Consider the following 17,871-nt stretch of genomic DNA (forward strand, 5'->3'; position numbering starts at 1 on the left):
AAATGTATATCTGCCAAAACTGCCTCTGGAGACTATGAGGTGGTTCAGATATAATGTGGATCTGAGGTTTGCAAGGACAGTTTCTGGGAGGGGACCGGAAACCAGTTTGCAAACCTGTTGTTTGGTGTCTCATCCGAACTGGCAAACTACGATCACTGTCAAGGATGTTATTGTTGTTTAGTCATTTAGTCGTGTCCAATTCTTCGTGACCCCCTGGACCAGAGCACGCCAGACACTCCTGTCTTCCACGGCCTCCCGCAGTTTGGTCAAACTCATGCTGGTAGCCTCGAGAACACTGTCCCACCATCTCGTCCTCTGTCGTCCCCTTCTCCTTGTGCCCTCCCTCTTTCCCAACATCAGGGTCTTTTCCAGGGAGTCTTCTCTTCTCATGAGGTGGCCAAAATCTTGGAGCCTCAGCTTCAGGATCTGTCCTTCCAGTGAGCACTCAGGGCTGATTTCCTTCAGAATGGAGAGGTTGGATCTTCTTGCAGTCCATGGGACTCTCAAGAGTCTCCTCCAGCACCAGAATTCAAAAGCATCCATTCTTTGGCGATCATCCTTCTTTATGGTCCAGCAAGGATAGTTTGCTGGAATTCTTGGGCAAAGTGGGGAGGGGGAACCCCAGAAACCACAGTCTGCTTCTACACCTGGAACACATGGCTGGGTGTACAAACCACAATTAGGGCAAACCATGGTTTGGTGGTAAAGATAAAGGGACCCCTGACCATTAGGTCCAGTTGTGACCGACTCTAGGGTTGCGGCGCTCATCTCGCTTTATTGGCCGAGGGAGCCAGCGTTTGTCCGCAGACAGCTTCCAGGTCATGTGACCAGCATGACTAAGCTGCTTCTGGCGAACCAGAGCAGCGCACGGAAACGCCGTTTACCTTCCCACCAGAGTGGTACCTATTTATCTACTTGCACTTTGATGTGCTTTTGAACAGCTAGGTTGGCAGGAGCAGGGACCGAGCAACGGGAGCTCACTCCGTCGCGGGGATTCGAACCGCCAACCTTCTGATCGGCAAGTCCTAGGCTCTGTGGTTTAACCCACAGCACCACCCGCGTCCCATTGGTTTGGTGTTACGTCTCAACAAAACCATGGTTGCAAGAGAGAGAGATGCATGATCTTCAACATCTCTGGAGTCCTTGCAAGAGTAACTAACTATTTGTGGTGTTCTTCTCTCTCCCTTCGACAGTTGAGCGCAGTGGGCTATGGGATGGATGATGCTGAGCAGGACCAGTCTGAAGCCCGCCTCAAAGAGCTCTTCGACAGCTTTGACGTCACCGGCACCGGCTCCCTGGGCCACGAGGAGCTGACAGAGCTCTGCCACGTTCTGCAGCTGGAAACGGTGGCCCCGGGGGCGCTGCAGCAGACGCTTCTGCAGGGCGATCTCCTGAGCCGGGTAAGAGTGGCAGATGGTTTGGGTGCTGAGAGAACATGCTCAGGAAAAGGGAACCGTGGGGAGATCGGAAGAAAAGGGTACGGACAGGGGTGGAAGGGTGAGAGGAGGCCAGGGAGGACCAGAGGAAGCCGAGGGAGAAGAATCCACATGGGAGTAAAGAGAGACAGGCAGCTGAGCTATGTCTGAGGGCCCAGAGGACCAGAAAATCCTAGAATTACAGTTAAGAACTTACAGTATTTTTCGCCCTATAGGACGCACTTTTTCCCTTCCAAAAATGAAGGGGAAATCTGGGGGCGTCCTATGGGGCGAATGCAGGCTTTCGCTGAAGCTTGGAGAGTGAGAGGGGTCGGTGTGCATGACCCCTCTCGCTCTCCAGGCTTCAGGAAGACATCCGCAGCCTAGGCAGCCCTGCGGGAGTTCCTGCAGGGCTGTCTAGGCTGCGGGTAGCAGCCTGCTTCCCGGAGCGCCGGGCGCGCTGAAAGCAGAGCGCCTGGCACTTCGGGAACACACCCGCAGCCTAGGCAACCCTGCGGGAGTTCCCGCAGGGCTCCCTACGCTGCAGATAGCAGCCTGCCGCCCGGCGCGAGAAGCACCCTGAAGCAGAGCGCCCCTCGCGCCGGGCAGACATCCGCAGCGTGGGGAGCCCTGCAGGAGTTCCCCGCAGGGTTCCCCACGGTGCAGATAGCAGCCTGCCGCCCGGCGCCCAAGACACCCTGAAGCAGAGCGCCCCGCGCGCCGGGCAGACATCAGCCAGCCCCACAAGCTCGGGGGACAGCAGGGAGGCGCAGCGCCGCCATCCCGCTGTTCCTTGACCTGGTTCGGTTTCCCCGACCTGGTTTGGGGGGGGAAATAAAGGGGGGGGGAAATTTCCTTTATTTCCCCCCCAAAAAACTAGGTGCGTCCTATGGGATGGAGCGTCCTATGGGACGAAAAATATGGTAATTCGTTTTGGAGGTCTGTTCTTAACCTGAAACTGTTCTTAACCTGAGGTACCACTTTAGCTAATGGGGCCTTCTGTTGTCACTGCGCGATTTCTGTTCTCATCCTGAGGGAAAGTTCTTAACCCGATGTACTATTTGTGGGTTAGCGGAGTCTGTAACCTGAAGCGTCTGTAACCTGAAGCGTCTGTAACCCGAGGTACCACTGTATAGAGTTAGAAGGGACCTGGGGGGTCATTTTTAAGCAGAGGGCCAGTCCACTGTCCCTCAGACATTGGGGGGGGGGCGTATATTTTGGAAATAAAAAATGAACGAATTCCTATGCCCCGCAAAGAACCCAGAAATGCATTTAAATAAAAGGACACATTCTACTCATGTAAAAACACGCTGATTCCCAGACCGTCTGCGGGCCAGATTTAGAAGGTGATTGGGCCGGATCCGGCTCCCCAGGCCTTAGGTTGCCTACCCATGATCTATCACAACCCCGCTGCAATGCAATGCAGGAATCTCAACTAGATTATCCATGACAGGTGACCATTCAACCTCCAGAGACTTTCTGAGGCATTCTGAAGGTTGAACAGCTCTTGCCATCAGAAAGTTCTTCCTAAGGTTTATTTGGAATCTCCTTTCTTGTAACTTGAATCCACGGCTTCAGGTCCCACCCTCCAGAGCAGGAGAAAACAAGCTTGCTCTATCTTTCACGTGACAGTCCTTCGTCTATTCCAAGATGGACCAAAGCGATGAACACAGGTTGGGTTGGAGCTGTTGGACTCCAACTCCCATCAGCCCTGACAAGTGTGGCCAGTGGTCACGGATGGTGGAAGTTGGAGTTGAATAATAATAATAATAATAATAATAATAATAATAATAATTATTATTATTATTTATTTGTACCCCGCCCATCTGGCTGGGTTTCCCCAGCCACTCTGGGCGGCTTCCATAGAAACCAAAAATACACTAAAATATCACATATTAAAAACTTCCCTGAACAGGGCTGCCTTCAGATGTCTTCTGAATGTCAGGTAGTTGTTTATCACTTTGACATCTGATGGGAGGGCGTTCCACAGGGCAGGCGCCACTACCGAGAAGGTCCTCTGCCTGGTTCCCTGTAACTTGGCCTCTCTCAGTGAGGGAACTGCCAGAAGGCCCTCGGCGCTGGACCTCAGTGTCCGGGCAGAACGATGGGGGTGGAGACGCTCTTTCAGATATACTGGACCGAGGCCGTTTAGGGCTTTCAAGGTCAGCACCAACACTTTGAATTGTGCTCGGAAACGTACTAGGAGCCAATGTAGGTCTTTCAAGAACATTGGGGGGGGCACAAGGTTGGCGGTTCCTTGCCTAGCCTGGTGTGGAAAAGGGATGCCTTAGTCAGGCAGGGCAAGAGGTCTCAAAGGTAATTATTCCAGTGGTTTGCTACCTTCCTTGAGTCATGGAACAGAAGATTGTAGCATGCATGAGGTTCCCAGGTGGTCCCCTATCCAGATCAAGACCACCATAGCTGCAGCAAGTGCAGATATACCACTGCTCATCTTCCTAGGTCCTTGAGATACATACCCCTTCCATAAACTCCTCCCTTTTTCATTATCTGTATTTTAATAATTCTTTTTATATGTATAGTCTCCTAGTTACAGGTAGGTAGCCGTGTTGGTCTGCCTTAGTCGAAACAAGTAGTAATAATTAAATTCCTTCCAGTAGCACCTTAGAGACCAACTAAGTTTGTTATTGGTATGAGCTTTCGTGTGCATGCACACTTCTTCAGATAGTATAGTCTCCTATTAGACTTAAATTACTTTTAAATGATTCACTTTTATATGTTTTTAGCTCTTCATATTTTATCTGCTTACTTTAATTTGCATAAGCTGCCTTGAGTCCTGTTCTGGGAAAAAGGCGGGTTATAAATAGCTAATAATAATAATAATAATAATAATAATAATAAATAATACAGTGGTACCTCGGGTTAAGTACTTAATTCGTTCCGGAGGTCCGTTCTTAATCTGAAACTGTTCTTAACCTGAAGCACCACTTTAGCTAATGGGGCCTCCTGCTGCTGTTGCGCCGCCGGAGAACGATTTCTGTTCTCATCCTGAAGCAAAGTTCTTAACCTGAAGCACTATTTCTGGGTTAGTGGAGTCTGTAACCTGAAGCGTATGTAACCCGAGGTACCACCACCATAATAATAATAATAATAATAATAAACCGTTACACAGGCACTTCATCCGTCCTAATGATGGTCACTTTTGCTGTCATTAGACGAAAACTATCTTAAAACCAATTCAGATCACGGCCCATGGAACTTTTGTTATTTGTCCCTCAATATTCCGTGCAGGGTAATTTCTACCTAATACTGGAATTGCAAAAAAAATGCTCGTACAATTGCAAAGCGCCACAGTGGCAAGCCTGTTATTCCCCCCTCTTGCTCTGAATGCAGAACCCCCCAACTTCCCCCAGAACCCCCTTTTCCATCTCTTCCATTGGAATTCTTTTGAAGGTAGCCTCTGCATCTAACACTGTGCGAAGCTCTCCTGGAAGCAGAAATGAGGTTTATTCTGCTTGAAGTGAAGAAAGCCTTCTCCCCCCCAAAAAGCCCAAGGACAGGGAGGGAAGTGTTAGAAGCCAGCTCTTTCTCCCAAGAGAAGAAGATTCTCGCATCTTTAAGGGTGTGTGCGGACTTCCATTGTGCGGGGGGGAGATGGGGGGGGAACCTGGTGGAAAATAATGAGCGGCTTGAAACGGGACGCTTTATTGTGCTAATAAGAAGACTCGCTCGCAGAAAACCTTCCTTCTCAAATTGGGTACCCGAGTCTTCTCTGCAAAGCATCAAACGGAGCCACCAACCAGAAGTTCAATTAGCCCCTGACTGCGGTGGGGGCAGAACAAGGCAAACACGCTATGCAGAAGTTGTCCCATTCTGGCTGTGGCTCCTTTTGATTTGCATGTACGGCTGTTCTTTGACTTCTCCAATTATGGCTCCTGGGCTTGATGTTTTCCCAGCACCGCCACGTGACTGTAGCTTACCTACTCAGGTGGGGTGGAAAAGACCTTTTTTAATAATATTTTTTATTAATTTTAACATATAAATTATAAAATGTACCACAAAACTTATACAATCTTTTTAAACTTCCATCAGCACCTCTGATGAGCCACCATTTTAACCACTTTTTATGCATTTCTTAATTTTATATTGCCTTCACATCTCTTAACAAATGATCCTTCCCCTTGTCCATTTTTACAATACTTCCAATAATACTCCTCACAAAACTTCTTGCAACCCTACAAATGTCGTCTGTTCTTCACAATTACTGTTCAAATAGTCTGTAAATTTACTCCAGTCTTCCGTGAATTTCTGGTCTCGCCGGTTTCGAATCCTTCCTGTTAGTTTATCTAGTTCTGCATAGTCCATTAACTTCATCCTCCATTCTTCAATCGTCGGTAACTCTTCTTGCTTCCATTTTTGGGCCCAAAAAGGGGGTGGAAAAGACCCCCCAAAAAGGGGTGGAAAAGAAAATGTGGCTTTCCTTCCGTCTCTCCTATGCCCCCTTGCCATGCAGCCCCATGGCTCTATAGGGAAGGGCCTTAGTTGGGTTGGGAGAGCAGGTGCTATCAGAAGACCCCTGGTTCAAATCCTGCTTCACCAAAGGCTGCTGCCAGTCAGCGCTGACGATTAATAATAATAATAATAAATTTTATTTATACCCTGCCTTTCCTGGTTCAGAAAACCGGGCTCAGGGCAGCCAACAACAAATTCAAAACACTTAATTGTAGAAGCAGCATAAAATACAGTATAAAAACATGAATAGCAATAAAATTAAAAGTTCAGAAATCAATTTGGGGGAAATCCATCCAATAAGCATTAGATAGTCCCCAGGTCTAGCTGGCTGAATTGGTCCTACTTGGGCCAGTGAGGAGGCCAGGGGAGAATGAGCTGTGGGGTCTCAGAGCGGGTGATCTTCATAAAAGGGGAGGGGGAGGGAAGGGAAGGGAAATAAAAGATTAGGCTGAATTCAAATTAAAGGCCAGGCGGAATAGCTCAGTCTTACAGGCCCTGCGGAAGGAGATCAAGTCCTGCAGGGCCCTGGTCTCATGAGACAGAGCATTCCACCAGGTCGGAGCCATCACTGAGAAGGCCCTGGTGGAGAATAGTCTGACTTCCTTAGGGCCCAGGACCTCTAAACTATGGTTATTAATGAATGTTAAGGTCCTCTGCAGGGCAGACCAGGAGAGGCGGTCCTGTAAATACGAGGGCCCTGAGGAGAACTGTTCAGCTAAACATCACGATATTGTTATATCATGATGTCTGAAATGAGGATGTAACTATGAAGAGGCAAACAAGGTAATGTCCTGGCAACTGTTACTACTTAGGGGTCTAAAAGTTACACATTTTACTTACCTTTAACACATTGTTACAACTGTTATTTTATAGCACAGTGGTACCTATGATTACGAACGGGATCCGTTCTGGAGGCCCAGCCGCTTCCCGCAAACTTCAAAACTGGAGGCGCCCTTCTGCGCACGCATGCAAAGCGCTTCTGCGCATGCGTGCGCGGAGAAACCGAGAAGTATACACTTCCGGGTTTGCCGCGTTCACAAACCCAAGTTTACGTATTCAGAGGGATACGTAAGCAGAGGTCCGACTGTACAGAACAACAGGGGCAGCAGGAATCATGAGAAATGATGCCCAGCTCCACAGTTTCTCCCATATTGCAATTTTTTACATCACACACACATTTTGATTCATAATATATCTGACAAATATTATGAAATGTTATCACGGTGTGTGGACTATGGATCGATACATCACCCGGCCCTAGATCCTCATTATATTTACTCAGAGGTTGGTCTGCTGAATTCAGTGGGGCTTACTCTAAAGTAGGGGCTCAGCTACACTTCCGCTTATCCAACCTCTTTCCCCGGGGCGAAACCCACTTTTTTTTCGCTGAATTGGAGCAAATGTCAATTGGTTTTCTGCAGACTGGGACTTGCTCCAATTCAGCAGCAAAAAGCAGGTTTCCCCAAGGACAGAGTTGGGACAAACTGAAAACCTCTTGGCCGCATGCGTTTTAGGCACAGGACAGACAAGCCCTAAGTGGATTTAGGATCGCAGCCTCTGTTGGGAGTAGATTGGGCACCCTTGAATTTACTGTCTCCTGCTTTACAACCTAAACATCGCCTTCTGCGTTATCAATTTTTAAAAACCACGAGGCTCGCAGAGTTCTCTGTAGGTTCAGAAGCTGAGCGCGACATCAAAAGCACTTTGAAAAGAACATTAAAAATGTAACTTGACAAGGAGGGTTTCAGGTTTCTTCACTCTCATCTCGGTTTTCCCTACCACACAGCACCTGAAATCCTAATCCAGCCAGTGTGGTCTGCAGTTGACCCTCCTGCCCGGCCAAATCTGGCAGGCAGATAGTTGTTTACTCACTGGACATAGCAGACTGTTGTCTGGCGAGTGTCAGCTGACCTGTGGGTCATGTGACCTCCTTTGGTTGAAGCTTAGACCGCTAGAAGGTCCTCTAGTCCATGGGTAGGCAACCTAAGGCCCGGGGGTTGGATCCTGCCCAATCGCCTTCTAAATCTATCCCGCGGGCGGTCTGGGAATCAGCGTGTTTTTACATGAGTAGAATGTGTCCTTTTATTTAAAATGCATCTCTGGAGTATTTGTGGGGCATAGGAATTTGTTCATTTCTCCCCAAAAAATATAGTCCAGCCCCCCACAAGGTCTGAGGGACAGTAGACCGACCCCCTGCTGAAAAAGTTTGCTGACCCCTGTCTAGTCTGTAGTCTACCATTCTCCAGTAAATCTGTTTTATAACTCTAGTTTTCTTTGCCCCAAGCTGCATAGATTTCCCCCAGATTGGTTGCTGCATATTGGAGGAACCACTGGCATTGCAAAGAAGTTTGATCCCTGCCCACTGCCAGTTTTAGAAACAGGAAGAGGCATTCAAATAGGGAAGGAGCCTTAATACCTTTTTGCAAATTACATTTCATAGAATCATAGAATCATAGAGTTGGAAGAGACCACAAGGGCCATCGAGTCCAACCCCCTGCCAAGCAGGAAACACCATCAGAGCACTCCTGACATATGGTTGTCAAGCCTCTGCTTAAAGACCTCCAAAGAAGGAGACTCCACCACACTCCTTGGCAGCAAATTCCACTGTCGAACAGCTCTTACTGTCAGGAAGTTCTTCCTAATGTTTAGGTGGAATCTTCTTTCTTGTAGTTTGGATCCATTGCTCCGTGTCCGCTTCTCTTTCCCCCGGTTTCTCATTTCCCCCGGTGTGATTGCTATTATCAAAAGGAAAGATGTAATACCCTATGTGGAAAATGGTACAAGTTTAGGACTATTAGAAGGTGCCTTATACTAGAGTCAAACCACTAATCCACCCAGCTCAGTATGGTCTGCACTAACTGGAAGCAATTCTCCAGGGGTTCAGGCAGAAGATATTCCCAGTCTTCTCTAGAGGCATCTGGGGTTGACTCTGTGAGCTTCTGTCTGCAAAGCAGGTGCTTTACTGTTGGACTACAGTCTTTCCCGTTTGGAAGGACTTAAGAGCAGGGGGCAGCAACCTAAGGCCCATGGGCGGTTGTTTGACCAGCCCACAAGCCACCCCCAAACCTAGCTGGCCACTCGCACGCTGCGCTAAACTGGCACACCACAGGTACTCACTTCTGCAGCGCCAGAAATCGCGTCTGCACAGACACAGACACTGAAAATCACAGGCGTGCATGCTCACACATGCGATCCAGCCCAGGCAAGATAAACCTTTGCCAACCCCTGACTTAAGAGTTGTTGCTGTTTAGTCGTTTAGTCGAGTCCGACTCTTCGTGACCCCCTGGACCAGAGCACACCAGGCTCTCCTGTCTTCCACTGCCTCCCACGGTTTGGTCAAACTCATGCTGGTAGCTTCGAGAACACTGTCCCTCCATCTCGTCCTCCGTCGTCCCCGTCTCCTTGTGCCCTCCATCTTTCCCAACATCAGGGTCTTTTCCAGGGAGTCTTCTCTTCTCATGAGGTGGCCAAAGTCTTGGAGCCTCAGCTTCAGGATCTGTCCTTCCAGTGAGCAACCAGGGCTGATTTCCTTCAGAATGGATCGGTTGGATCTTCTTGCAGTCCATGGGACTCTCAAGAATCTCCTCCAGCACCAGAATTCAAAAGCATCCATTCTTTGGCGATCAGCCTTCTTTATGGTCCAGGTCTCACTTCCATACATCACTACTGGGAAAACCAGACTTAAGAGTCTAGCTTTCCAAATAAACCTTTGGCGAGTCTTGCTTCAGACTGACCACAAATGAGGGCGCTTTCATGCGGTACGGCCAAGCTAGCAGGCCGATCATATACATCGAAGTTGTGCCACTGAAGACAAACACAGAATCTTTTTGCATTTCTGAGCAGCGGATCCCAATAGCACATGTTTCCCCTGGGGAGTAGCGACACTATTGCGCCATCGTTCATCCGACCTTGCCTTGCTGAATTGTGGCATTCATTCATTCTCTCTCTCTCTCTCTTCCCCTTTCCGAACTTGATTTAAACTCACTGCTCCTAATCTCCCTTTTCAGCGCCGGTCACGGTAAAATTGCTTCGTGCGACGCAAACCCCGGCCATCTGTTCTGGCTGCAGCTGCTGCTCCAAGACTGTAGTTAAAACCCTAAAGCAGAAATCACCACTTTCTCCACCTCCTTCCCATCGCCGCCTCCAAAATGAGGAACCTTCTGCATCCTCTTTCCTTTCTCTTTGTCAACACAACTTGTACAACTTCAGTCCGGTTGCACAATCAACAGTGACTTGGCAAAAGCGGGGGCACTTATGGGGTGGGGAGGGGGGAGGAAATGAATAAACCTGCCTCCGAGGCTTCTGGGAGGAGGTTCCTGCTGCAGCCTCCTTTGAGGACAATGAGTGTTTTGTTGAAGACAAACAATATGCCCAGATCTGAGCATCTCTCATTGATTGACAGGATGTAATGCTATCAGGATCTTAAGGTTCCCCTTGATGAATACTGGGGGAGTTATAGGCACGGTGCTTGTTTGCTTCCTTCCTTCGGTGGTCGATTAAATCAATCTCTTCTTGTTGATTAAAATGTTCCGGCAGATGAAAGGGGATCAGACCGCAATAGCAGAGCTCGCAATTTGCATCTAGAAGGCTCCACGTTCAATCATTGTCATCTTCAGTTTTTGTGGTTTTTTTAAAAAGGGATTTTGGGGTAGCTGAGTCTGCTGCCAGTCAGAGTGGGCATTCCAGGCTTGATGGGGCAGAGGTCAGACCCTGCAACAAGACAGCTTTGTATGGATCATATGACCCAGGGGTTCTAACATCCCAAGCCTATAAGTGGTAGAAGGGCAGTTCTGACCCAGAGCTCTCTGGATGTTGTTGAATTTCAATGGACAATGGCTAGGAACGATGGGAGTTTGTCTAACAATGTGTTGAGGTGCTGCAGGCTGTTGGTGTTTTATATTTTGACTAAAGGGGGAAATACTAGATGTTGTTGTTGTTGTTTAGTCGCTTAGTCGTGACCCCCTGGACCAGAGCACGCCAGGCACTCCTGTCTTCCACTGCCTCCCACAGTTTGGTCAAACTCATGCCGGTAGCTTCAAGAACACTGTCCCACCATCTTGTCCTCTGTCGTCCCCTTCTCCTTGTGCCCTCCATCTTTCCCAACATCAGGGTCTCTTCCAGGGAGTCTTCTCTTCTCATGAGGTGGCCAAAGTCTTGGAGCCTCAGCTTCAGGATCTGTCCTTCCAGTGAGCACTCAGGGCTGATTTCCCTCAGAATGGAGAGGTTGGATCTTCTTGCAGTCCATGGGACTCTCAAGAGTCTCCTCCAGCACCAGAATTCAAAAGCATCAATTCTTCGGGCAATCAGCCTCCTTTATGGTCCAGCTTTCGCTTCCATACATCACTATAGGGAAAACCAGTAGTGTTTCCTTTACTGCCAATCCATTGGCATCTTAGCTGCGATTCCTGCTTTTCAGGGGGTTGGACTAGATAGCCCTCGGGGTCCCTTGCAACTCTACCATTCTATGAGTCTGTGATCTTCCAAGCATAAGAAGCAAGTCTGCTTATAGAGGGAGAGGGCCTCTCCCTAGTCAGCTCCTAAAACTGATCTGTGCCCCGGTGCTTATGGGCGATCAAGATAAAGCAAGAGTAATAACGCTGGCCTACTTTGCAGGTATGTTGTGATGGGTTAATAAGATAACCTGTTGAAGTTCTGTAGATCCCTGGTAGTGCTTTATGGCCGGAGTGTGCAGGCTGCATTTTTAAGTATTCGGTGTTTTATTAGCTGTGGCAGTTGGTTTTATTGCTGATTGGATTTCTGAAATATTGTCGGCGCTCTGAGTGGGCCTTTTTGATTAAATGGCACGTAAATCGCAGAGCAGCTAAATCGCGGGTGTACCTGATTTCTGCCGTCAAACGTTGGCAGGTGTGCCGCTGTGATATATTTTGAAGAGCCAGTGCATTGGGGGGGGGCGGGGGGGATGGATGGCCCCGTGATAATTGCAACACACAGGATCCCGGCTCATCTCTCTCTCCCTCCTCTGCCAGTCGCACTCCTTTAGCTTAAATGTCAAGGCGTTTTTTTTTAATCAGGGGAAAATTTCCTCCTCACTGCAAACTGCCCTTTTTGTGGAGAGCGCTTTGTAATATTTGTAGGATGAATGGCAGCAATTAATGTGCAAATGAGACCCTCTGTCTAAAGTTTCCTGGCTGAGCAGGTTTTCCGAGGCTGCTTTTAATTACTGCTTGTGATAACGGGCCAGCGAGGTCTCTGTTGCTAGATGGCAACAGCCTGATACAGAAAAAACAATGATGGGCTCTGGGGTGGGGTGGGGAGCAAGAGTGAGAGAGCAAAGAAATGCTTAAGTATTTTGGGGCTTTACCCCCCTGTGTAGGTGGGAAGACCACTAACAGAGGTGACGAGGTCACTTGTGACACCTTAAAAAAATATTATTATGGCATAAGAGCTTTCATAAAGTAGAACCCGCTTCCATCAGTTGAGTGCTGCTTGGAGGCCCGCCCCCCCCTTGAGTTAATAGACTTTTCCCAGAGAATCTCTATATTCTAATAGTCTCTCAAACCTTTCATTAATAACTGGCTGCCATGTACCTACAGGACTGCCTCTCCTGGTCTGCCCCGCGGGAGGACCTTAAGGTCCACAAATGACAAAACTTTGGAGGTCCCAAGTCGCAAGGTGGTTAGATTGGTCTCAGCTAGGGCCAGGGCCTTTTCAGTACTGGCCCCAAATTGGTGGAACGCTCTGTCCCAAGAGACCAAGGCCCTGCGGGACGTGACACCACAAATGACAATACTTTGGAGGTCCCAAGTCACAAGGAGGTTAGATTGGTCTCAACTAGGGCCAGGGCCTTTTCAGTACTGGCCCCGACCTGATGGAACACTCTGTCACAAGAGACCAGGGTCCTGCAGGACTTGACATCTTTCCGCAGGGCCTGCAAGACAGAGCTGTTCCGTCTGGCCTTTGGTTTGGGCTCAGTCTGACCCTTATGTTTCCCTCCCCTTATGGTCTATTTTAAAATGAGGTTGCATTTTAACCTGTATTTTAAATTGTTTTTTTCTTTTTCTCCCCTGAACCCGGCTCTGGCCAGGGCGGGCGGGGTATAAATAAAATTTATTATTATTATTATTATAGTTACTGTATATAACTTTGGGTACCTCCAAATGGGCTTTGATTGTGAGATTGGGGTTCTTCATGCATATGGGCTTTTCACAGCAACAAGACGACCATTGTTAGCTTCAAGATGCCAGCCTGTATCATAGAATCATAGAATATTAGAGTTGGATGGGACCCCCAGTTGCATCTAGTCCACCCCCTGCAATGCAGGCGTCTCAGCTAAAGCATCTATGACAGATAGCCACCCAACTTCTGCTTAAAAGAGTCCCATCCTGCCTAATGTAATCCAGATTTATTATTCCTGGGGAAATTTTTCATAAGTTTTTTTAAAAAAACCTGTCGCCATCAACCCATTTGTCAAAATGGCCTGTTTTGCAGGATTAAGCCCCCATCTTGAAGACCTATTGTACATCTTGTTGTTGTTTTTTAATTTTATTTTATTTAACATAATTATTACAAAATACAAGCAAAATACTACAAATACATGCATACATATATATTTCAGATAAGCACACATATATAAAAAAGAACAAAAAAGAAAAAAGGAAGAAGAAAAAATAAGAAGAAAAATTGGAAGAAGAAGAAAAGTTGGAAGAATTTATTCCAAATTTATTCTACAAATATCTCGATAATAAAATTTCATTGACTGACTTCCACCGCTTACACTGCACTTACTATATTCATTATATATACACGGAAAAACAGATACAATTTTGCTTAAAATGTATATAGACCTATTGTACATCTTGAATGGTTTGGGGAAACACTTAGGAACTGATACGTTTAATCGGTTTTTTAGTTCACGATATCTTATATCAGCAAGGAGATTCCTTCTTACCAGAATGAATGCAAAGACATAATAATAATATTTTTTTATAATAATAATAATAAATTTATTATTTATACCCCACCCATCTGGCTGGGTTTCCCCAGTCACTCTGGGCGGCTCCCAGCAGAATATTAAAAAGACGATAAAACACCAGACATTAAAAACATCAAACATTCCCTAAACAGGACTGTCTACATAAAGCATGTACAGCTTTCTACAGGACTAAATCACTTCCAGCAGCCAAGCTGAGCTTTCTGGATAATTCCTAATTTCTGGGAGTCTCCAAAATCTACTCTAGGGGCTAATTTAATGTGACACTATTAGCAGACCTCTCCATCTCTATGAATTTTGTTTGACGCCATGGACAAGAACTCATCCCCCTCCATCCCATAAACTTATCCAGTCCCCTTTTAAAGCTGCCCAGGACCGTGACCTCCAGTGCTGCGAATTCCATAAATTAACTCTGCATTGTGTGAATAAGGGCTCCCTTTTGTCTGCCCTGAATCGGCTGTTAATCAATTTCATTTAGCCTCTCTATCTAGTCTATGGAGCATAGCAGAGCTAGTGCAGAATTCTGCTTCATTTTTAACAAGTTACAATGCAAGTGGAGCGAGATCTAATTATTTCAGGAGGAAAAGGGGAAAGTATGAACGGATGATTAGTAATTTATTTCGAGTATTTTTATTCCACTCTTTAGCCAAAAAAGGGGGGGGGAGGCTTCCAGAATGCATAACAGATATCAGTAATAAGACACTTGCTGCCATTGGGCGAATAATCTAAAAGACATAGCACCAAAGGAAAAGGTTTTAGGAGGGAGAAGGAAAACACAGGCACTTGCTCTTAATCTTGTAACCACCAGAAGGACTGGAAACATAGTCTCTGTCACAAGAGACCAGGGCCCTGCGGGACTTGACATCTTTCCGCTCTGCAAGACAGAGCTGTTCCGCCTGGCCTGGGGTTTGGACTCAGTCTGACCCTTATGTTTCCCTCCCCTTATGGTTCTGATCTATGGGCTACTTTTAAAATGAGGCTGCATTTTAAATTGCATTTTAACCTGTATTTTAAATTGGTCCCCCCCATTATGTTTTTACTGTAATTTTACTGGTGTTAGCTGCCCTGAGCCCAGCTCTGGCCTGGGAGGGTGGGGTATAAATAAATATTATTATTATTATTATTATTATTATTATTATTATTACAGTGGTATCTCGGGTTACATACGCATCAGGTTACAGACTCCGCTAACCCAGAAATAGTGCTTCAGGTTAAGAACTTTGCTTCAGGATGAGAACAGAAATTGTGCTCCGGCGGCGCGGCAGCAGCGGGAGGCCCCATTAGCTAAAGTGGTGCTTCAGGTTAAGAACAGTTTCAGGTTAAGAACGGACCTCCGGAACGAATTAAGTACTTAACCCCCAAGTATCACATTATTATTATTATTATTATTATTATTATTATTATTATTATTATTATTTGTCTTGGTGACTGCGGGGCATAACAGATTGCTCCAGCCAGAGGAACATAAGAGGAGTCCGCTGGATCAGGCCAGCTCTACAATTCTATGATTTAATACTGCAATGGTTGTTTCCATGTTGCTCATGGAGAGATTGCTAGGGCACCAGTCTCCATAGCGCCCTGGGGCCCTACAGGGCAGCAGAGCTTTCAGCTGCCGCTATGCTAGAGCAGGCAATCTCCAGCGAGCAAAGTGATTCATTCATTCGGAATAAACTTGGAGCTTGCCTGGGCAGAGCTTTTCATAACTCTTTGAAGAAGAAGTGGAGCTCAGCGAGGGGTGGGGAGGAAAGTGCTTGGGGAAAAGCACATAAAAAATGTAACCCGAGCAAGAGGATTTCAGGTTGCTTCAAACCCATCTTGTTTTCCGCCCCTCCAGAACCTGAAATTCTAAGCTGGACAGTGTGGTTTGCAAAATAATAATAATGGTGTTAGTTAAAGCAGGGGAGAGAGAGAAGGTGAAGGAATTAGAGGCTTTGGGAACGTGGGGTGCTGGAACTGTCAGAGCTAAACTACAGTGTCCAGAATTCTTTGGAAAAAAATGTCCTTTAAAGGTTTGATGTGGGGGCATCCTCACTGGTTTCAGCTGCAGGAGGCTATCATAGCTGCAAATCTGGAACAGAAGAAAACCATTGTTTTAGACGACTTAGCGTGCATTCTGCCATACAGAGTATGAGAGGGCAAATGCCTGCCCCAATGAGCTTACAATTCAAAATTTGACGCAGATGAAACAGTGGAAGAAGGGGAGGCCGATGCAACCAGGGGAGCAAGGTCTAGCAGTGGTTTAGTTGCATATGTTTAGGCCTCATCTGCTTGTTGTTGTTGTTTAGTCCTGTCCGACTCTTCGTGACCCCCTGGACCAGAGCATGCCAGGCCCTCCTGTCTTCCACTGCCTCCCGCAGTTTGGTCAAACTCATGCTGGTAGCTTCGAGAACACTGTCCCACCATCTCGTCCTCTGTCATCCCCTTCTCCTTGTGCCCTCCATCTTTCCCAACATCAGGATCTTTCCCAGGGAGTCTTCTCTTCTCATGAGCTGGCCAAAGTATTGGAGCCTCAGCTTCAGGATCTGTCCTTCCAGTGAGCACTCAGGGCTGATTTCCTTCAGAATGGATCGGTTTGATCTTCTTGCAGTCCATGGGACTCTCAAGAGTCTCCTCCAGCACCATAATTCAAAAGCATCAATTCTTCAGCAATCAGCCTTCTTTATGATCACTGCCTTGCCATGGCGAAGGGTCTTGAATAACTCAGAGAAGCTATGAGCTATGCCATGCAGGGCCACCCAAGACGGACAGGTCATAGTGGAGAGTTTTGACCAAACGTGATCCACCTGGAGCAGGAACCGGCAAGCCACTCCAGTATCCCTGCCAAGAAAACTCCATGGACAAAGACGAGAGACCCCATCCGCACTAGCCATTTAAAGCAGTATCATACCGCTTTGAGCAGTCGGGACTTCTCCCAAAGAATCCTGGGAACTGTAGTTTGTTACAGGTGCTGAGAGTTGCTAGGAGAGCCCTGTTCTCCCTAAAGTGCTTGAGCTCCATGACAGCATGGCACAGTGGTGCCTTTTCAGTGGACATCCTTTGGCTGGCTCAGGGTGGTGGATCTGGGAAGTATTGGGATATAAGCATGGGGTGGTAATGGGGAAGAAGGCCACAGATGCTTTGAAGGTCAGGCCAAGGCTTTTTTTGCTAGATCTGGGTGCGTGTTGTAGTTTAGTCATTTAGTCGTGTCCGACTCCTTCATGACCCCATGGACCAGAGCACGCCAGGCCCTCCTGTCTTCCACTGCCTCCCGCAGTTTGGTCAAACTCATGTTGGTAGCTCCAAGAACACTGTCCAACCACCTCATCCTCTGTCGTCCTCTTCTCCTTGTGCCCTCCATCTTTCCCAACATCAGGGTCTTTTCCAGGGAGTTCTCTTCTCCTGAGGTGGCCAAAGTCTTGGAGCCTCAGCTTCAGGATCTGTCCTTCCAGTGAGTACTCAGGGCTGATTTCCTTCAGAATGGATGTGTTTGATCTTCTTGCAGTCCATGGGACTCTCCAGAGTCTCCTCCAGCACCAGAATTCAAAAGCATCCATTCTTTGGCAATCAGCCTTCTTTATGGTCCCGCTCTCACTTCCATACATCACTACAGGGAAAACCACAGCTTTAACTATACGGACCTTTGTTGGCAAGGTGATGTCTCTGCAAGGTGATATTTTTGTTGGCAAGTTGATGTCTCTGGGTGCATATTGCACTTCAAAGGTTTCTCCAGACTGAGTTTGCTGAAAACATTGTGTGTTTTTCCTGTCTTTTTTTTTAAAAGGTCCACTTTGACCAGTTTAAAGAAGCCCTCATCCTCATCTTGTCCAGGACATTAACGAATGAAGAGTCCTTCCAAGAACCAGGTAAGCCAGATCATGGATAGGCTTGGATTCTGGCAACAGTAAGGGAAGTCGATTGGGGGAAGCATGACAGAGCTCGGATCCATTTCTGAAGGTGTTCCAGAGCTTCTCGGTTTACACTGCTTTGCTCTGAATTCAGGGGCCTCGCTTTAGGCAGCTTCCTGCCCCAGCAGCAGTGAAGCTGGGCAATGTTTAA

General features: G+C 47.2%; 1 protein-coding gene across 17 annotated transcripts in view; it reads left to right on the forward strand.

Annotated features, from left to right (window-relative positions):
- Nucleotides 1–17,871, forward strand: part of NIN (ninein) — a 124,420-nt gene that overhangs the window by 23,334 nt on the left and 83,215 nt on the right. For all 17 annotated transcript variants that reach the window (XR_014509407.1, XR_014509408.1, XR_014509409.1 and 14 more), the window contains exons 3-4: nucleotides 1,194–1,400; nucleotides 17,597–17,678. Coding sequence is in view for 10 of the 17 variants with exons in the window: in XM_083433082.1 (XP_083289208.1) it covers nucleotides 1,215–1,400; nucleotides 17,597–17,678 (268 nt within the window). In the remaining 7 variants the exon portion in view is untranslated. The remainder of the gene's footprint in view (nucleotides 1–1,193; nucleotides 1,401–17,596; nucleotides 17,679–17,871) is intronic.

This window comes from Podarcis tiliguerta, assembly GCF_965153285.1.
Source record: "Podarcis tiliguerta genome assembly, chromosome: 1".
NCBI classification, from domain to species: Eukaryota; Metazoa; Chordata; class Lepidosauria; order Squamata; family Lacertidae; genus Podarcis; species Podarcis tiliguerta.